The following is a 22,016-nucleotide window of genomic DNA, read 5'->3' as shown; positions in this document are numbered from 1 at the left end:
CAAGTGGGACTGCCTCAGGTCTGAGTGTGTGCTACTGGATGGAATCAAGGCAAGAGGTGGGAGTAGGAGTGAAAACTTCTTTGGGGGTGTCCACTTCCTGTATAATAAATGGTAAGAACTGCTCAATCAACAGTGTTACTTTCTTATGAAAAACAAGTAATTGTGAAATGGCATTTCTTTTGGAATGGAAAATCAGAAGACATTTGATTATTTAGATGCTATTACCCTTCACTACTTAGAGAACCATAACTAGAAGCCAAAATGGCACCAGAAGGCCAGGAACATAAAAAGGTCTTCTGGGTTTCCATCAATGTCTGTCACAGTGCAGGTAAGAACAGCTACAATTTGCCAGGTGTGGTGGCACATGCCTTTAATCCCAGCCCTTGGGAGGCAGAGGTAGGAGAATCGTTGTAAGTTCAAAGCCACCATGAGAATACGGAGTGAATTCCCTATCAACCTAGGGCTAGAGTGAGACTCTACCACTAAAACCCACCCAACAAAAAACAGCTACAAGAGCATCACCTGGGACGCGTGACCACACTGAGTCCTGCTTCCCTGCCTCCAGAGTCTTACTACAGGAGCATCACCTGGGGCGCATGACCACACTGAGTCCTGCTTCCCTGCCTCCAGAGTCCTACTACAGGAGCATCACCTGGGACGCGTGACCACACTGAGTCCTGCTTCCCTCCCGCCAGAGTCCTACTACAGGAGCATCACCTGGGACGCATGACCACACTGCTTCCCTGCCTCCAGAGTCTTACTACAGGAGCTTCACCTGGGACATGTGACCACACTGAGTTCTGCTTCCCTGCCTCCAGAGTCCACTACAGGAGCATCACCTGGGACATGTGACCACACTGAGTCCTGCTTCCCTGCCTCCAGAGTCTTACTACAGGAGCATCACCTGGGACATGTGACCACACTGAGTTCTGCTTCCCTGCCTCCAGAGTCTTACTACAGGAGCATCACCTGGGTCGCGTGAGCACACTGAGTTCTGCTTCCCTGCCTCCAGAGTCTTACTACAGGAGCATCACCTGGGTCGCGTGAGCACACTGAGTTCTGCTTCCCTGCCTCCAGAGTCTTACTACAGGTGCATCACCTGGGGCGCATGACCACACTGAGTCCTGCTTCCCTGCCTCCAGAGTCTTACTACAGGAGCATCACCTGGGACGCGTGACCACACTGAGTTCTGCTTCTCTGCCTCCAGAGTCTTACTCGGCCCCATGGAGAAAGTTGCAGGAGCTTCCTCTTCCAACAAATGCATAAGCTAACTCTGATGTGCCTCTGGTAATGGTATGGAACAAACTAATGTTAACTATAAACTTTAACCTATTGGTATATTATCCTAATTAAAATTAGTTGATGTCATTGAACTCTTACCAGTAATTTTTGTTATAGTGACAAATATTTCTTAACTTGCTTCTGATTGATTTAACATAACTATTATATACAAATGAGATTTTCACAACCTTTTACAAAGAGACAGTCTAGTAGATTAACTCAACACATTTATAAACTATCAAAATGTTTTAAAATATCTTTTAAATAACACCTTTTTACTGAAAGGTCCTTAAGGAAGTAATATTCCCAACCACTTTTTTAGTACAACTGATTTTCATACACTTTTCTCTAGTATAGGAAGCACATTCTTTACCATAATCTTGTATCCTTCATCCCACATGTCACCTCACCTGCATATGAGCTTACATAAGACAACAAAATTTTAAATATTTACATTGTATTAAAAAAAAGATCCAAAGGAATGAATGCTTAACAATGCTGTTGCTATGGTGACTCTGGAGTAGGAAACCATCTAGTGTGAAATGCATAACTAATAGGATAAATAAAAATTATGGGACAACTGAGTAGACATGAAAATTATTTGATTATATTAAACCACACATTATCATGGTAAGCACTGAAATGTAATTATATGTATGCATGTATGCACACACATATATACACATATAATTTAATGCTTACCAGTGCAAGATACTTACTACTATTAATAATGTAGCTTGGAGTCATTTTACCTTTTAATATTGCTGCTGAAATTCCAATGGTAGCACAAAATAGGAGAAAGCAAAAGCATTAAAGAGTTACACAGAGTAATATTAATTTGCCCGTGTTTGATGTGCCTCATTCCACAGTAGAAAGGAAGGTACAGATTTGGAGAAAGGGCTCAGGAGAAAGAGAAAGTAAGTCCATATAGGATTAAGAAGACCTGAAACACCTGCATGTTCCTTTTCTATCTGTACATCCTCACATTCAAACATCCTACCCACTCACTCCACCAGTCTTAAAATAGATGACAATACAAGGAATCTCAAGAACAAAGCAGCAAGAAGACAAATACCAATTAGGATAATTAAATATAATTTAAATGTAACTTACTCAACTCCATTCATTAAAGATGGATGGGAGAGTATACCTTTCTATAGGTGCCTCCAGAAATTAAAAAAAAAAAAAAAAGACAAGAAATGCTACCAGAAACAAGAACATAACCTATGTCTGGTGGCTCTCTTCCCGTCTCCCTACCCCTGGGAAGAATACCTGCCTTTACATCATAGAGTTTCAAAGAGCTTTCAAATTGCTAACAAACATTTCAGCCTCAACAAAGCCATCTGTAACATAAACACCTATTTGATAAACTTAGATCTAAGCCAGGAGAAGGAACTACATTTTTACTGCTTCCATCAAGACAGTGGTCATGTGATTACAGGCTGCTGGTGAGAGAGCTAGTATCTGTATACACCATTCTTTTTAAAAATATTTATTTATTTATTTGAGAGAGAGAAAAAGAGAGAGAAAGTGGGTATGCCAGGGTCTCTAGGCACTGCAAATGAACTCTAGACACATGTGCCACCTTGTGCATCTAACTTTACGTGGATACTGGGGAATCGAAATCGGGTCCGTAATGCCTTAATCACTGAGCCATCTCTCCAGCTCCTGCATACACCATTCTAACAACATCTTATCCCTTATAAAAGAAATGCAGGGTACAATATCATGAAACTGAATTGTGGACAGGTCAGATGCTAGCATAGCTGTCTTGATGGTACATTTTATCAACTAGACAACAAGGCAACATGATAAATTATATGTAACAATTTAATTTTTAAGATATCCTAATACAGCCAACAGAGCAAATAAATATTTTACTACTCTTATTTTCAGTAGGAAAATTTTAAAACCTTCTGAAATTTTTACTTTACCAGTGAACCAAACAAAAAATTCCACTTTTTGTACCCATTTTTATTAGCAAACTAGAGGAATTAATGCTAAGGTGATTTAAAAAATATGCAGGGCAAACCAAAGCCATTTCCTGAGGCTTACCTCGATCTCTGGCTTTGTCAGAAAGGAGAACTTCCACCTCCTCATGCTCCCGGATGGCATCTAGTATGATGCTCCCCTCTTTGCTGAATAAGAACAGCATGGGAATCTTGATGTCGTCCGTGTCCTTGCCATCACCTGCCATCTGGAACAGAGGGGCAGTATCACTACTGCTCCCCTCATTGTCATCTAGCCAGACAATGGATGAAGCAAACAAAGATTTAGTTACTGTTACTGCTTTTAACCAGATGATAGATTTAATTGTATACAACAACAACAACAAAAAATTTTCTGGGCCAACTAACATTAGGATTTGTCGTAAGAAATGATTAAAAAGAAACAAAAAACTCTATACCAAAGAAGTATGGAGTGCTATTAATTTATTTACTTTTTACATGTTTGTTTATTTGAGAGAGATGTAGAGAGAGACAAAGAGACATAGAGAGAGAATGGGTGCATCAGGGCCTCCAGCCACTGCAAACAAACTCCAGACACATGTACCACCTTGTGCATCTGGCTTATGTGGGTCCTAGGGCATTGAACCTGAGTGCTTTGGCTTTGAAGGCAAGTGCCTTAACTGCTAAGCCATATCAGCCTAGGAGTGCTATTTATAACTGTTCACAACCACAAACCATTATTATAAATATAATCAGAGATGAAAATGAAGATATTACATCAGACTCCAATAAAAGTGCTTGTCTGTAAAGCCCAAGGACCCATACTCGATTACCATGATCCCCAGACACATAAGGTGACACATGGGCAAGGTCATCCATGCGCACAATGTGGTACACGTATCTGGAGTTTGATTAAGTGGCTGGAGGCTCTGGCACACCAATTCTCTCACTAAAAAAAAAAAAAAATCAGTCTAGGGGCTGGAGAGATGGCTTAGTGATTAAGTGCTTGCCTGTGAAGGCTAAGGGCCCCCGTTCGAGGCTCAATTCCCCAGGACCCACGTTAGCCAGATGCACAAGGGGGTGCACACGTCTGGAGTTCGTTTGCAGTGGCTAGAGGCATGCCCATTCTCTCTCTGTCTCTCTCTCTCTGCCTCTTTCCCCCTCTGTCTATCACTCTCAAAATTAAAAAAAAAGAAAGAAAATTTGGAATGGATGAATTCCTCAATACATGTGATCTGCCAAAGTTGAATCCAAAGGAGTTAAATAAGTTAAACAGAGTTATAAAAAAGTAATGAAATTGAAGCTGAATTAAAACTCTGCTAACCAAGCTCAGGCCCAGATAGGTTCACTGCTACATTCTACCAGACATTTACACTGCTTCTCAAGGTAGTTCATAAACTGGAAAAGAGGGAAGGTTTCCTGACTCCTTTGATGAAGCTAGCATTACGCTACTAGCAAAACTAGACAGATACAACAACAAAATAAACCTATAGACCAATATTATCCCTGATGAACTTAGACATATTCTCAATACAATTCTTGCAAATCAATTTCAAAAACATTTTAAAAATATTATCCACCTTAATCAAGCAGGGATGGTTCAACATACAGAAATCAATAAACATATAATATATAATATAAACTTAAGGACAGAAATCACATGACAATCAACAGATGAAAGGGCTTTAATAAAATACAACATCCCTTTCATGAGAAAAACACTGGAGAGGTGAGTTAGAGGGATCATCTCTCAACATAATAAAGGGTACAATAAACCAACAGCCAGTATCACACTAAATGGGAAAAGCTTGAAACATTCCAATAAGATCTGGAATAAGACTAGGGTGTCCCCTTTCCTCGCCAATATTTAACAAAGTACTTGGTCTTAGCTAGAACTATTAAGAGAAGGAAATGCAAGGGATTCAAATTGGAATGGAAGAAGTCAAACTAGCTTTTTTGCAAATGATATTCTGTACTTAAAAGACCCTAAGGCCCCAGCAAAAAAACTCCTATAGCTGATAACCTCTCTTTGAGCAAAGTGGCAGAATATTAAATTAATACACATAATCAATAGCTTTGTTATACAATTATACAAAGGCATACTGAGAAAGAAATCATAGAACAGTTCAATTTATAACGGCCACAAAAATTAAATAGCTAAGGATATCCCTAACTAAAGAAGTAAGACTTATATAATAGAAATTTTAAACATAGGACCTACTATTGGATCCTGTGACTAGTAACTATAAAGAAAACACTGGATCTGACAATCCACTTATTACAGAACACCGTGAGAACTAAATTTCCCAGAAAGTAGGAAAATCTAAAATCCCAAAGATTTTTTTATTTTTCAAGTAGGGTCTCACTCTAGCTCAGGCTGATGTGGAATTCACTATGTAGTCTCAGGCTGGCCTTGAACTCATGGCCATCCTCCTGCCTCTGCCTCCCAAGTGCTGGGATTAAAGGTGTGCGCCACCACGACCGGCCAAAGATGTTTTTAAAAGAATTGATGTGTATGTCCCATACTTATTTTCATATCTGATATTTCTAAGATGTAAGTAAAAAATATTCAAAACAGTAGTGACTGGAGCTAGTTAAGTTCTTCTATGAAAATGAGCTCACTTGCAAAAATGACCAAAGATACAAAGGTGATTTAAGTGCAGAGTTGGCAAGTATTTCCTTGAACTGACTAAAACAGTAAGTAAAAACTTTAGACTTTGGAGTTTTCTTTTACAATCACTCGACACTGCACCTTAAAGCAGTCATGGGCAATATACACAGCAGGTCTGAGCGTCTCGAGTCCCTTCAGTCATACAAACAGGCTTGAGCTGGATGTGGCTGGAAGTCTGTGGTTGGCCAAAGGCCAATTTAAGTTATTAAACCCAGTTTCTCCTACCACTTTTTTAAGTAATAGAATTTCTTCATTCATTAAATGAACATTGGAATACCCACACAGAATAGGCAAAAAGATCAGTAAGTAATTTTTTTTGCTCAAATACCCTAACATTTCATCTTAAGCATCTTGTTTTTAATGGTGTGGGGTTACATACAGAAGAACTCACACTGTGATCCATGTCTTAAAGCTCTTTCTAAATGTGAACTATTTACTTTAGACATCAAAAAATTTATATTTCCCCTGATAGTCATGGCCTCCTTGTCATGACATTAAAAAAAAAGAGAGAGAGAAAAGCAAAACTCACAGGCTGTAATATGTCAGTAAAATGACTTAAAGCTGGTAACTTGTAATTTCAGTGTAAAGAAATCAAAGGGAATAAAGTTTTCCAACAACTAGTTTTATGCGTATGCCCACTACGTTTCAAAACTTGACACATATCCTTTTAAACCCTAAAACTATCTCAAAGATATTTATTTCCATTTTCAATGGAGCTCAAAAAGTATTCTTCAGAATAAAAAGATACAGTAAGTGAAGCGGGGCCAAGGTTACACTGCAGTTCTGGGGCAGAAAGAGGAACTGTGCCCGTAGGTCTCTAGTGCTGGGGAATGGAAAGTTCCAGTGACTATCACTGCAAATGGACAAGGTACTCTTGCCACAAGAAGGTTTGGGGTCTCCTGGACATACTTTCTTCTTCACAGGCTGGGGCATTTTCACAACATCCAACTCCCCTCACACCTCACCTCAAATATTTTCACTGGAGTGAATACACACAAACCCATATCTAGGTTTTCAAGAAAGATATCAGATTCACAGGAATTTTCCATTATTGAAATATTTATCCTTTATATTGTCAAAATAAAACTAACATGATAAACTGATAAAATTTTATAAAATAAAAGGAAAAATCCTGACAAAGACCTCCTAGTGTATACAGTGAGACAGAGGATGACTTACCAATAACAATGCCACCAATGGCTCCAGCATTCTGGATGTTGCGGGCCTTTTCTGCGAACATGCACTGTCCTCTTTGGATCAAGGCAATCTTCCCCATCACTGCCTCGGGGTTAGTGAGCTCCGAACAACCATTGTATGGTTTGCTGCTCGCAACAAAGCCCCTGGTCTGTCAGAAACAAAAAGAACCTTAGTCTTTTCTCTTCTCAATAGCCATGAAGCCTCAGTATCTAGAGCTGTAAGGTAACAAAAAGGGATCTTTTCTAATAATAACCTATCAATTATATTTGGCATAAATGCTTGCTTTGGACATTTTACACACCATAGAACCCAATAATTCCATTTTGCATTGTATTTTGTAATATATTTACATAAATTACAAGACCTCTTTCTAAGGACTTTGTGAAACATAAGCAGTATTTCCAATTGATAGATGGGGAACCTGAGTTACCTTATTTGTTCAAAAATCACACTGTTAGCATGTGGTAACTCTAGAATGGGTTGGCAAATTCACTACATATTAGACCCACAGTCACAACAGCTGGGGCAATTTTTAAAGCATCACTGATGGCTAGAGAATAGATTTAAAAGAGCAAAAAAAAGATGGATTTAGTTTATAAAAGTCTGTAAACAGTTCCTTCTAGAAAAAATAAACCCACCAGAAGACTGAATATACAAAGATGTTTTGATATTTATTATTCTTCAATGTAAACTCCATGCTGGAATGAGTCTTCATTGATTACATATACTTATGTCTACCATAAGCAGTATCAAAGATACAGCAGGCACTCAATAAAAAGCTGTTAAATGAAGGAATCAATCTACAAAATCTTCAATACAGTTTTAATAAAGGACAATGTTTCAACTAAGATAACAGAGCCAACGGGAGCCTGGGGCTCTGGACCCAGCTTTGAGATCATGAGAGAATTGCTTGTGAATTGCTTGCCAGGGCTGATATTTGTTTCCTGTGTCACAAGAGCCCAGACTAGCTTACAGCAGCTCTCAGGGACCCATGCTCTTCTCAGCCACCTGAGCCAGAGCATCCTGGCAGTTGCCTCTTTCTTACACTAAGCTCCTGAGTTATGTTTTCATGCAAAGAAAGATTCTAGTTTTTATTAAAAAGTCTGAAATCATTTTTAGATGAACTAATAGTACTAAACTAGAGAAGAGAACAAGAAACTGCTTAAAAAGTGAAAAGCATTTTATTTTATAGTTTTAGCATACTGGCAAAGGAACCCAAGGCCTCACGCATGCTAAGCATGTACTCTGTCTGCCATGAGGTGCATTCCATCTGTCCAGAACAGCATTTGAAATAGAAGTCTATAAGCCTGTTGTATATAACTGAAGATACTTTTGCTTTAAATGGAGGAGCCTGAATGCTTAGGTGAGATTTTTTGGTTTGTTTTTGTTTTATTGTGGCTTGAAATAGAGCCCCACACATGCTGAGTATATAAATATGTTCTACTGCTGAGTTACAAGCACAGCCTCTAAGTTTTTAAAATAAACTAATGCTACTAATTAAAGTCAAAGAAATTAGACAATAGTCAGTTTTTGAAACTCAACTGCAATGAGCTTACTTAGTGCCATACCTCTTTATGTTTAGATAGATCCAACCCAAACTGAGCTGGCCCAGCAGTCAAGACTACCCTGCCAAAAAACGGGTGGGAAACAATTTGTACAGCTCGTGGGGGAAGCTGCTGCTCTTTTTGTTGCTGACTCGACAGTTCAATCATCTCTTGCATGAACCTCAGTCCATCTTCAGCATCAATTGAACTAGCAGCCTGCAGAAGAAACAGATTGCATTTATCCTGCCTCTCTGGAAACTTGCCCTATCTTTCTGATTTCCTAAACACATTACACTATAGACTTCTACTTGGAATTTCTTTTTGAAGTTCAGGATCCTGCTAAATATTTATGGCCTAATTTGTCCAGAAATTGTATTTTCTAAAAATAACTTACAAATAATTTTTATCATTTTCTTTCACCACAAACTACTTTTGATGCAGGTTGGAACCTGGACTTCTATCAAATGCTCAAATGTTCCCTTCCCTTGTTTTCCTCCACTGGTTTCCCCTGCGAAGGAAAAATCCTGCCTGACCCACATCTCCCTTCCTTCAAACTCTGAACTCATAAGCACAATTAATTAGATTCCAACTATGTGTTAAGCATCGATTCTACCCCAGTATTTGCTTAGACTGGGAAGACAGTCTTCTAAGTTTACTTCTAGTAGAGGCAAAAAGTGAACTATCATAAAATCCTGAAGTGAGAAAGTATATGTAAAGAATTTACTTTGCTTGTGAGACTTGAGTCTTAAACCAGGAAAAACTGAAAAATGTCAGTGAAAAAGAAAAATGGATTTTAACTACAATCTATGAAAAGTTAGTAAGGTTGGATTTAGGAAGCGGACAGAAAAAAGCCAGGAGGCACAAAGTTCAAGCCTATCCTGACACTTCTGGTACTGCTGAGATCTTACAGAATGACAACAGGTTTATTCACATGAACAGGAAGAGCAGGTAAAGTGAGGATAGAAGACAGTAAAGAAGGAAGAGATCACTCAAGTTTGGGCAGAGGAAGGCTGACATGCAGACACACATGCAGCTAGATTAAAGCTGGGTCAGGATGCAAGTTAGGAATCTTGGCATGCACATGTTAACAAAGTTGCCCATACAAAGTTAGTAGCTGAGCTTATGGGGTTTGGAAGGACTGCTAAAGAATAATACAGAGAGAGAAGGACATCACCCCAATTCTTAGGTAGTGCCTACATTGAGTGGTGTATTAAGAAAAGTGTCCCAAAGGAATCTTCCAGGCACTAGACACAGAAGTGAAAAAGAACTATATTGTTGGAATGCCTTGGAAGCCACAAAAGGAAAATGTTTTAAGAAGGGGTCAGTCATACTTAAAATTAGAAGGCCACCTGGTGGCCTAAGTGAAAGCTGTACTAGAGACGGCAAATGCCCCATGAGGAAGCAAGGACTCTAATGAAAGATGGCATGCCATAATAAAAATAGAGAAAAAACAAGAGTAAGATGAGCTGTGGGAAGGATGAAGTTGAGATGAAAGGCCTGTTGACTATTGTTTCATGTTGAAATTATTCAGCAAACTGTGTTGTTTCTTTAGACCTAATGTGCTAATAATTTAAGTCTAATGTTATAAAATGCATACAATACAGAAAAAAAAAATCAGTAAAAATTTTCCTGAGATGTATGTTATCTTGCCTTAGTATATATACTTGCAAATTTTCATTTCTATGATAACTAAAGAACTCAGGTTCAATAGCTCTTTGGAAACAAAAATAATGTAACATATTAATATATAACTATTAAAACTAAGACCTTCTGGGCTGGAGAGATGGCTTAGCAGTTAAGGCGCTTGCCTGAGAAGCCTAAGGACCCAAGTTCAATTCCCCAGAACCCACGTAAACCAGATGCGCATGGTGACATGTGTATCTGGAGTTTGTCTGCAGTGTCTAGCCACTGGCATACCCATTCTCTCTAATAAATAAAAACAAAAATAAATATCGAAAAAACAAAACTAAGAACTTTTAAAGTTATGCTCTAAAACAATAATAACAGTGGAAAGAGAATGAACTAAGAGACAGTTCACATCTCACTACATCAACACAAGCAAATTAGCCAACCTGATTCAAGTGAATTTAAGTGATTCAAGTGGCTTTCCAAGAGCCTTCCAAGTGCTAAGATTTGGAGTCTCTAAAGTTACACATACACACCATTACTTATTATGCCAAATATCATCATCTTAGTTAAGGCTGAGGAGACCACAAAGAGCAAAGAAGAAACAATATCTATTTGGTATAGCAATGTCTTACTTGGATTGCATGTTGGACCAACTGGACTCTCCCATCTTTGAGGTGAATCAAACTCACCCCCATCTTCTTCAGGATTTCTAAATGCTCAGGGTTAGTGGCCATGAAATCTCGGGCTCTCAGAGGAGGCTTAGCTCCACTTCGGAAACTCTCCTCTCTGCTAAAAGTAATTATAAGCAAGGCTTAAAAACTACAAGTTACACCTAGTGAAAAATAAAAATCAAATAAAAATGTCAGATAAAACTGCTAATTTTAGAACTCATGAGAACAACTAGAAAGTTATTTACCTACATAGAATTTTGTGGATTAAAAAATTGAACCATTTTCAAATATGTTTTCTAGCTATGGAAGCATATATATTATCTTCCCACAGCAGTACTACTCAATAGTATTATAGCTACTGGAAGATACAGGATAAGTCTGCCTAGGGATTTTGTTACTAGTTATCTTCCTCTAAAAGTACAGACTTTTCTCTTAATATTTTAGAAGCAAAACACTAACTTTATCAGTGGATAATAATGCTCACACAAGTTTTGTTTTTTTTTTTTAATTTCCTTGCAATGGTCTACCTACCATAATAGGGTACTATTATTACTTAGTTCATTCAACAAAAATACATTAAGGCTGGGCATGGTGGTACACACCTTTAATTCTAGCACTTGGGAGGCAGAGGTAGGAAGATTGCTGTGGGTTCGAGGACAGCCTAAAACTACAGAGTAAGTTCCAGGTCAGCTTGGGCTAAAGTGAGACCCTACCTCAAAAAAGACAAAACTAAAGAATTTTGAAATTTCCTATAGTAATAAGCACATTACTGAAAATCAAGCTTTCTTGTCCAACTTTGATAAAAAAACAAACAAAAAACCTTACTCAATACTAACTACATACCTCAATATCTTTGGTCTAAGTCTTTTTGACTACTGTAACAACTTTTTAAACTTTATGTCATTTACTATGAGTTAACTTTGTATTAACAAATATACAATAATATATCTTACACTCTGATGATGCCTCTAGGACAGCTTTTATCCACCACATTTTTCAAGGGTTCACGAATACTCTGAGCATACAATGGATCATTAGGGAAGAGAATTTGAGTATTTGGACAAGTCCAATCAAAATTACTGTCATCCAGTTCTGTGTACTCTGAGGTCTACAATATAAAACAAAAATTATGTGAACAAAAATAAGTATTTTAGGAGTTGGAAAGATGGCTCAGCAGTTAAAGACACTTTTTGTAATTCCCAGGCCACACATGTAAGCGGGACACAAAGAGTGGCCCAACTACCTGGTGTTTATAGTGTCAAGATGCCCTGGCAAACCCATGAGCTCCACACATACACACATGTCAAAAATAATTATTGTTTTACCTAATATTTGCTCTTAATGGAAACATTTAATAAAAACTTAATGAGTGTATAGAGGATGACTTATGTGCAAATAAGAAAACATTACAGATACTTTCCTCCTACCTTACATATACTTACTGAATTCTAATTAGGAATTTTCTTTTTCTTAAATATTCTATTTATTTATTTGAGAGAAAGAGAATGAGAATGGGCACACCCAAGGAATTCCAGATACATGTGCCACATGGTTTATCTGGTTTTACACAGGTACTGGTAAATCAAACCCTGGCCTGCAGGCTTTGCAACAAATGCCTTCAACCACTAAGCCATCTCCCTAGCCCCAGAATGTTTTACTTAGAAAAATAAAGAAAATATGTAGAAGTGAAAAAAAGAATAAAACATTTAATTCAAAAACTCACTGTGTTCTTCTTAGATATGTTTTGATTTGTAGTAGAGAGCCAAAGAGGTAACAGATGGGCTTCTGTTGTAAAGATGTAATCTTCTATGTCAAAAATAATGTCTTCTTTATCAGCAAATAACAGGTAAAGATATTTAAACATTTCGGCCAAGAAGAAAGAGTCCATTCTAAAATGCAGAGTCACAAGTAAACACAAGAACATGAAGACAGCCACGTATCAACTATCTGAAAGTACAGTCCAGGTTGGTAACTCTGTCACATATAGTTCATATGTCCAATGAGCTACAGAACATTTCAATCCTCCTGTGTCAAAATGACCTTGACACCCAGATACATTCCATGGACACAGAAGACCAGCGGAGGTGCCTACCACACAGATACATAAAACTTATCAAATGCAGACATTTTAAATGGATCTTCTTCTATAGAGAAATAACCCAAATAAATAAATAATAAAAACAAAAATAAACCAACAACAACAAAAAAGAAAGCAGTGGTCCTTGATTGGATCTATCAGCCTCTCTTCATCAATTAACAAGGGCAGTGGCAAGAAGTCTGGCAATAAGGTCATAAAACAAATGTCTGGTAGGGGCTTGAGAAAAGAAGGTTGTTCTGAAAAATGGAACTCTCTAAACAGAGTAAGTCACACTCTTCTTTAATTCCTTTCCCTGCACCCTTTTGTACTATGACACCTATCATGCTTGTAGTTCTTTCTTTATATAACTATCTTGTTCACTAACAAGCCATGAGAGGACAAGGACTGAGTATAACTTATCTATCTTCATAGCTAAGTGCAATATCTGACATATAATAGGTTAATTATTGTCCTTCAAATAAATTACCAATTTAACATGACTGTCAAAAGACAATTTGTTTTGATTAGAATTCTGACAGCCTTGTGACCTTGGACAAGTTTCCTAATCTAGGATTCTGCATCTTTAAAAGATTCCAGTGGAATTGTATTAACATAAAATGCTTGGAGTGCAGGAAACAGTGATGTGCAGACCAATACACAAGGGATTTGCTTTCCCTTCATGTTGTTGTCTGTAGGCCCACTTCCAGAGACTCCCCTAGTTCTCATACAGCTATAGTCAGGGACGGCAGCTCAACGTATAACTATTCCCAAACATCTGAGTGATGGATTAAGGGACAACCCCTATGACATGATAAAACACTGTGTTTCTCATCTTCTATTTTGTTTTTGGCATGTGTATGTGTGGGATGTGTATGCAGGGGTATGTGTGTGTGTGTATTTCCCGCTGAACCTGGAGCTCACCAATTCAACAAGACTAGGTAGCCACCCTCCCCTGATGACCCATCTGTCTCTGCCTCCCAAGTACTGGGATTACAGGTATATGACACCATGCCCAGCACTTACATGGGTGCCAGGGATCTGAACCGAGGCCCTCATACTTATGTAGAAAGTGCTTTACCAACTGAGCCATCGCTCCCGCCCTTCTTTTGTTCTTCCTTTAGGACTCAGTAATCTCCATGGACCTTTCAGTGACTAACCACATCCTCACTTGCAATCCACATCGCTTTCATGTCTCATAGCACTGAAACAACATTTTAAATATCTGCTCAGGGCTGGTGATATGGCTCAGCAGTTAAGGCACTTACCTAAAATTCTGTTCATCTGTCTGTCTTCACTGATTCAATGACAGAAAGGACATTCTCATATCTCTCTAATCTTAAAATTCTAGTGTACCAGTAACACTGGTACACCAGAGGCCTTGATAGTATTTATGGACTGGGCACTTGTTAAGCAAAGGAGTTCATTTAGTGATACCATAATCAATAAGCAATCCTAGAATTACAGGGACATCAGTGCTTTGATAACTTGAGCACTTCCTGTCATCTCAAGTGAGATGGGAGCTGCCACTGACCTTCCCACCCTCCTCATGAAGAACAGAGTCAAAGTACACTGGCCATAACAATGTTACTGACTTGACAGAACATAATCCACACCTATATCACTGCCATGATGATACTTAACTCCTACACAGGATCAAACACCTGTCAGTAAAGCACAGGAAACAGTCCTAACACCAAGGTTCTGATACATAAGATTCAACAGTTACAAATCATTTGAGCACCTATTACTCACTCAGCACTACAATAAAAATTTTCAGAACATTTAAAATGAGTCTATTTAAGTGCAGAAAACGAACTAAGGTTTGCATTCTCAGACACTCTTTGAAAACTGCATCTGAATCCCAACAAGTCCTCATGTTTGTGCGATGGCAGTTACTGAGGAAAGGGGGTGTGAGAGTCGCTCTTACCTGTCCTCGTGACTTCCAGTGCGAACGTCCTTCATGGCAGCAAATCCACAAGGCACTCGAGCATACTTATTTAAATTCTCAATGAGTGTTTTCCCTACTTCAAGGTAGTAAGGATCTCCTGTAGCCTATTACAAAGGAGAATATACACATACATTTCTTACATATTACAATATGCTTATTCATTTACTCAGCCATTCATGAGTGCCTACTAGATGCCAGGCAACTGTTTAGGCATTAGGATGCATGTGACATAGGACCTAGATTTGCAACTAGGCCATGATCTGCTTTACAAAACGTCTTAAATAAAAATTGAAACTGTAAACCTCAGCCTTTAGGTTATATTTCTAAATGTCCCAAAAAGGTAGAAAGGGAAAAGCAGCACTGGGATGTAAGATTTCTCTTTGAGAAATGCTTACATAAATATTTTTTAAAAGGCATAAAATTTAAATGTCAAACCATGCATCATTCTATAACTCTGTGGACTAAATGACTGCAGACTGTAATATACCCAAACAACATACATTAAATACCAATTTCCATTCTAAATAAGATGGATTCAAGAGAGAATGGGGGTGGGGGACTAAAAAGCAAGGACAAAGGAAATTATCTTACTTTATATAAGAAGTAGGTACTTTCTGCAAACTCTGGCCTTAAAGGATGTTGAGCCCAGTGGACTCTGAAATCTGTCGTAAATGCCTATACAAAACAACATGTTAGTGAGCATGAGAACGTGATTAAAAATGCATCCGTGCTTTGAGAAGCCCCAGCAATATGTATTCCACCACGGGCTCGCAGACGTACCTGAGGCGCACACAAGCACGACAGAATCTCGCTGTAAAACACTGGCTGTCACTGCTACAGCCATGTCGTGTTTGTGCAAAGGTTACTGCTTTACCAACTTAATGATTTTTTTAAAGTATTTTATGTGTTTATTTATTTATTTGAGAGAGAAAGAAGCAGGCACACAGAGAGAGTATGGGCACCTGGACCTCAAGCCACCTTGTGCATCTAGCGTACTTGCACACTGAGAATTCAATCTGAATCCTTAGGCTTCACAGGCAAGCATCTTAACCATTAAGCTACCGCTCCAGCCCATGGATGGTTTTTTTTTTTTTTTTTTTTTTTTAAATCTGGGCTATCAGGAAAACTCAGAAAGGAAATTTAGTAATTCTAATACACAGATTCCAATGGTCTTTGTAATTATGGTTTTTTTTTTTCCTTCATCCATTTTTCTTTCTTAATTAGTATTTCCCTAATTTTTTTTTGGGGGGGGGGTTCGAGATACGGTCTCACTCTAGCCCAGGGTGACTTGGAATTCACTATGTAGTCTCAGGGTGGCCTCGAACTCACGGTGATCCTCCTACCTCTGCCTCCCGAGTGCTGAGATTAAAGGTGTGCAGCACCACAACTGGTTTCAAATTTTTTTAATATTCCTTGAAATGACAAAACCGTATTTATGTCTTCCTGTGTGTATACACACTGTGGAGTGGTTAAATCAAGCTAATCAATGATGCTTTACCTAACATACTTACCAAATTTTGTAGAACACTACAAATTACTCTCTTTGCTACTTTGAAATAGATATGTGTATTTCTATTTTAAAATGTTTACTTTTATAACACCTCAAAACCTCTGTGGAACAACACAGGGAATTTCCTAAAACTTTGTCTTTGGCAGTTTATTAAATAACAGACAACTGGGTTTTAAAAGAAAGAAGGGGCCAGAGAGATAGCTCAGCGGTTACAGTGCTTGTTTGCAATGCCTTATGGCCCAGCACTCACATAAAGCCAGATACACAGAGTGGCACACACATCTGGAGTTAGTATGCAGTGGCAGAAGCTCCTGGCAAGCCCGTACCTTCTCTCTTCCCACTATCACTCCTTTCAAATAAATAAACATAAAAGAAGAGAAAAAGAAAAACTCATATGTCTTTAGTTAAAAGCTCACTTTATTCATTACTATGGACTTTCTGCACTCAAAGTTCTACTCGCCTGGAAGCCAACCAAACTATACGTTTTAGAGCTAACACCTTAGTGACCATTCTAAGTTAATACAATGCTTAGATATTTTACAGACAGAATTGAATAACCAGAGATGGAACAAGGCCATAAACACATTTGCAAATTTGTAATGGTTCATTTCTGGAAAGCCACAGTGTATGTCATACTGCCAAAGCAATCTAAGAAAAATATTTATTATAAATACAACATTTTTTTTTTAAAAAAGGGAAGAGTAATTCTAGTCATCATGAAGATATTCCCCAAATAAGTTTCCAGGTAGAGCATGTGGGCAGCAAAATTATATCTAATGCACATATCTTTGCATCAAACAAGTTTCATCAAATAAATGTTAACAAGTTCTCTTAGCTAGTGGCTTTTATAAAAGTTAGAAAGGGACAGTATTAGGGCTGGGGTGTCCCTGTGGTAGAGCACTTGCACAAGCCCATGGATCCCCAACACCACACATGTAAGAAAGAGGAAGAGGAAGGGGAAGGAGAGAGAGAGAAAAAATAAAATATTATAATGGTATGAGTTAGAAAAGGTTGAGAAACATTTAAGTTGGATCTTTTTGTTTAGCACAAAATTAGTAACATTCAGCATTATCCTAAAATAGACTTCTCTTAATAACTAAAGAAAAGCAATGATATAATACTGTATAAAGAATATATTAGCAGGAAAAATAAATATAAAGGAATAAACATGCTTTCAAGGTGTCTTTCTACCTTTAAATTAGCAATTTATAGTATACATGCAAATGAGAATTTCAAAGATTATTTGCTTACCTCTGGTAGAAAATTGTGTTTTTTAATCACCTGATATAACATTTCATGAGTTTCAATAGCAGGCCTAATATCACCCTTTAAAACCTGAAAGCCAACAACAAAATGATAATAAAATAGGAGTTAATTTTATCTATGAACAGTATATAAAAAAAGTGTATATTAATACAACCTAGAACTGTGGCTATATTTTGTCATTTGATTTTAAGATCATGAGTGCACCTAATTAAAATCATCTTATCTTAATATTATGTAAACAGATGGCTTTGTACCTGCAAACCTGGAAAAAAGGCAAGCAGAGCATCCATCCAAGTCCGAGCATTCAGCATTGGCTTGTGGATGTGGACGTCAAGAAGAAGAGGCGGCTGGCTGATGTACCTCATTATGGCGTCATAGTGCTACAAGATCACAGTAATGTGTTCACAAGAGGAATGAGAAAGCTGCACTAAACACACCGCTAGGCACCATGAAGAAACAGACACCTTTACAAACAAATTCACTATTTGCCAATTGACTACATAAATTGTTAGTTGGCAAGAAATCTTTCTCTTTGTGTGTGTGTGCGTGTGTGTGTGCGCGCGCGCACGCGCGTGCGTGCATGCACATGCATGTGTGTGCATGTGAGGGTCACAGCTTGAATTTCGGTGTCTTCCTTGATCCTGCTATGCCTTGTTTACTGAGGTATCATCTCTCATTTCAATCCAGGGTTCAACGATTTGGCTATTCTAACTAACCAGCTTGACCCAGAGGTCTCCTGTCTCTGCCTCCCAAGCACTGGAATTACAAGCAGGCCACCACACCCAGACTGGCATGGGTGTTGGAGAACAAAACTCTCCAGTCCTTACATTTGCATGACTAGGCATTATTCACTGAGCCATCTCCTCAGGACCTCTTTCTAAAATGTGTATATTGCCTTTATAGGTTCTGAACTAGATGTAGACGACGGAGGTATAGCTCAGTGATAGAACACTTGCCTAGTATGCCTATGGCCCTGGATTCAAACCTGGCACAAACATACAAAGGATAAAATCACTGCTCAAACAAAGAAGGAACAACTAAGATGTTAAACTAGTTCAAAAGGATCCCTGAGGCTAAGCGCAGCTGCAGGTGCTTACAGTCCAAGACACTGGGAGTTACTGCGGTTGTCGTGCCTCTGTGGCTCAGTAATACTTTCAGGCCTCCTTGGACTATAATCACAAGCTTCCCTATTGGTCCCTTCTCTGCCAACATAGCATTCTTGTATTCACTAATACATAAAATCATTTTTATTACACTATAGTCTCCTATCTGTGCTTGTTATGTCCTGAAAAACTCCTTCCTTTATATACTTCTTTGTACGTCTCAGCTTTGAAAACAGGGCAAGTTATGTTAACAAGTTATCCAGAGGCCGGGGAGATTGCTCAGTGGTTAAAGTTGTTGCTTACAAAGCCTGCCAGCCCAGGTTTGAGTCCCTAGTACCCAGGTAAAGACAAATACACAAAGTGGCACATGCATCTGGACCTTGTATCACCCATACATGCACACATATTCTCTCTAATACTAAACAAAAATATCTTAACAAGTAGTTATCTTTCTTAACTCATATAAAAATACCTTGCTATGGGCTAAAGAGATGGTGTAGCAGTTAAGGCGCTTGCCCATGAAGCCCAGGGACCTAGGTTTAATTTCCCAGTACACACATAGCCAGATGTGCAAGGTAGTATATGCATCTGGAACTCATATGCAGTGGATAGAGACCTTGGATTCCCCATGCTTTCTCTCTCCCTTTCTCTACCTCTTTTACACATACACGCACGCACGCACGCACGCACACACACACACACACCCCTCTCTAATAAATAAATGTATCTTTAAAAAATCTTACTATAATCAAATAATGCACGTAGATAGTAGTTGTAAAGTATTCAATTTTACTATGGCTAGGTCTGCATCGATTTTGATTTTGGTAGTTCGTCTACTGATAGCTATTACTGAGAATCTGCCATATGCTCAGGCATGATTCTAGCCATTTTGTAGATAATTTATGTAGCCTTCCTGATAAGGCTGCAAAAAGCACTCGTATTTCTCTTTTGTAGATGGGAAATAAACACAGAATTAGTCACATACCCAATGCCACAAAATCAATACCGCACAGACACGATTCAAACTAAAAATGGTACCTTCCCAATGTTAACTACAATATCATGAAACTTCACATATGTAATGTGGGTGAACTGATGGGTGGTCAAAATAAATAAATAAATAAATAAAAATTATGTTTAAATGAATCTAGTGATATAATTGATGAGTTTACTAAATGAATCTGCTTATTCACTTAGAAGGCAATTCGTATGGGTTAGCAATCTCCCTTGCCACATGTATGCATGTGGTTCTGATCCTCTTAGAAGAGTCACAGACTGCTTTTGAAGTGAATGCTCAGTAGGTATGTCTCCTCATGTCTCCAAAACCTACATGATGTGTGGTAGGATTCAAGGACTAGGTCAGACTTTGAAGATTTCAAATAGACTTGGAATCCAAAAGCTAACTCTAACTTCTTTCAGGATTATCTTAACTCATACAAAAGACTGGGTAAAAACTTCAATCTAAATATTTTTTCATATATTGGCAAACTTAGGAAATTTCTGATAAAAGATGAAACCAAAATTATTCTGTAACCAATTTTTAAAATGTCCAGTAGTACCAGGGAATATTGACAAAAAGACAGGGGCATATTTAAAGACAAATTAGTATTACAGTACCATTCAGGTAGTTGAGTTTCTATTACAACCTGGACTCAAATATGTTATAAAATTAATAGAAAATTGGATATGCTTACTGTGTTAAATCTTTCCAGAAAACTGTCATCTCCAAGCAAGACGTAGGCTTTCAGCAGATACTCATAATATGAATCAATCCCTGCTCCAACACCACTATCTACAGAAAACACACATAAATACAATGATTCATTCAATACACTTGGAGATTCTACAGAGTACCCATGAAGGCACTAGTAACCAGAATAGAAAATTAAACCTTACCATGAAACTGTTTAAAGGAAAAAACACTCATTTATAGAAATATTAATCCTACATGAGTAATTGTTCCCTTGCATATAAAAGTTTGCTTATTTTCTTAAGTTACTTTGCAAAACTAAGAAGCAGGACAGGTAAGCAAGTCCAAAATAGTGGGAGTTGTAAAGAGATAAACATGAAAAAACATGTATCTTTTAGGGCTGGAGAGATGGCTTAGAGGCTAAGTGCTTGCCTATGAAGCCCAAGAACCCTGGTTTGAGGCTTGATTCTCCAGGACCCACATTAGCCAGATGTACAAGGGGGCACACGTGTCTGGAGTTCATTTGCAGTGGCTGGAGGCCCCAGCACACCCAATCTCTCTCTCTCTCTCTCTCTCTACCTCTTTCTCTCTCTCTCTGCCCATCACTTTCAAATAAACAAGTAAAAATAAATAAGCCACTAAGGTTAAGTATATATTTTAAAAAAAAACTATCTTTTTAAAAGACCAAATTTTAGTAATTAAAAGAAAACACTTTAAATTGAAAGGGTACAAAAATACCAAAAGGAGAATACAAAGAAAAATATACACCTAAAATTAGAACAGCATTTTTAGAAGTTTCTTTTTAACATTTACAATCTTCCAGAAAAAAAAAAAAAGAACAGATCATGTACTAGGGCATAGGAAAATGAAGGGTTTCACATATTTTAAGAGGAAATAACAGAAAATAGTAACAGTTATGTTTCCAAAAACTTGAGGAAAAAAAACAACAATTTAAACCAAGAATTATACACAACTGAATTATTCCTCAAGTATGAAGGCACACTAAATCTGCCTGGCATATCCAGCATGTGAGCTGCCACTAACTGCCAGAAACAGTTCAGGATGAAGCACATGGGTGTCTGGCTTCCCTGAGGACACCAAAATCCAAGATGCTCAAGTGTCTTAGATAAATGATGCAGCATTTGCATATTATAACCCATGCACAGCCTCTCAAAGTTAAAATCATCTCCAAACTCATTATAATACTGTGAATAATGTAAGTGCTATACAAGTGGTTATTATGCTGTATTGTCTAGGGAATAATTACAAGAGAAATGTAAGGCCCTAGGTTCAAATCCCAGAATTGAAAAAAAAAGAAAAAAAGAGGTTGGAGAGGCTGAAGAAATCAGTACAGATTAAAAAATTAAAATTAGAACTACCAAATGATTAACCTATGCTACTCCTGGGTATTTATCTGAAGAAACCAAAGTAAGCACACTATAGAAATGGCCACATATTCACATTTGTTGTGGCACTATTT

The 22,016-nt window shown here is 37.9% G+C and overlaps 1 protein-coding gene across 6 annotated transcripts in view; it reads right to left on the bottom strand.

Annotated features, from left to right (window-relative positions):
- The window catches only part of Edem3 (ER degradation enhancing alpha-mannosidase like protein 3), a 68,145-nt gene that overhangs the window by 8,075 nt on the left and 38,054 nt on the right, over positions 1-22,016 (bottom strand). The window contains exons 9-20 of one of the 6 annotated variants that reach the window (XM_045141586.1): positions 20,541-20,638; positions 17,998-18,123; positions 17,729-17,812; positions 15,559-15,642; positions 14,947-15,071; positions 12,666-12,831; positions 11,896-12,050; positions 10,904-11,060; positions 8,667-8,858; positions 7,081-7,246; positions 3,337-3,522; positions 2,001-2,048 (exon numbers count right to left, since the gene is read on the bottom strand). In XM_045141586.1, coding sequence (XP_044997521.1) covers positions 2,001-2,048; positions 3,337-3,522; positions 7,081-7,246; positions 8,667-8,858; positions 10,904-11,060; positions 11,896-12,050; positions 12,666-12,831; positions 14,947-15,071; positions 15,559-15,642; positions 17,729-17,812; positions 17,998-18,123; positions 20,541-20,638 — 1,587 coding nt within the window. The remainder of the gene's footprint in view (positions 1-2,000; positions 2,049-3,336; positions 3,523-7,080; positions 7,247-8,666; positions 8,859-10,903; positions 11,061-11,895; positions 12,051-12,665; positions 12,832-14,946; positions 15,072-15,558; positions 15,643-17,728; positions 17,813-17,997; positions 18,124-20,540; positions 20,639-22,016) is intronic. The other 5 variants (XM_045141587.1, XM_004658713.2, XM_045141589.1 and 2 more) reach the window with 5 other exon arrangements.

The sequence above is a fragment of the Jaculus jaculus genome, chromosome 1 (genome assembly GCF_020740685.1).
Source record: "Jaculus jaculus isolate mJacJac1 chromosome 1, mJacJac1.mat.Y.cur, whole genome shotgun sequence".
NCBI lineage: Eukaryota > Metazoa > Chordata > Mammalia > Rodentia > Dipodidae > Jaculus > Jaculus jaculus.
This window is presented reverse-complemented; position numbering and strand designations above follow the sequence as displayed.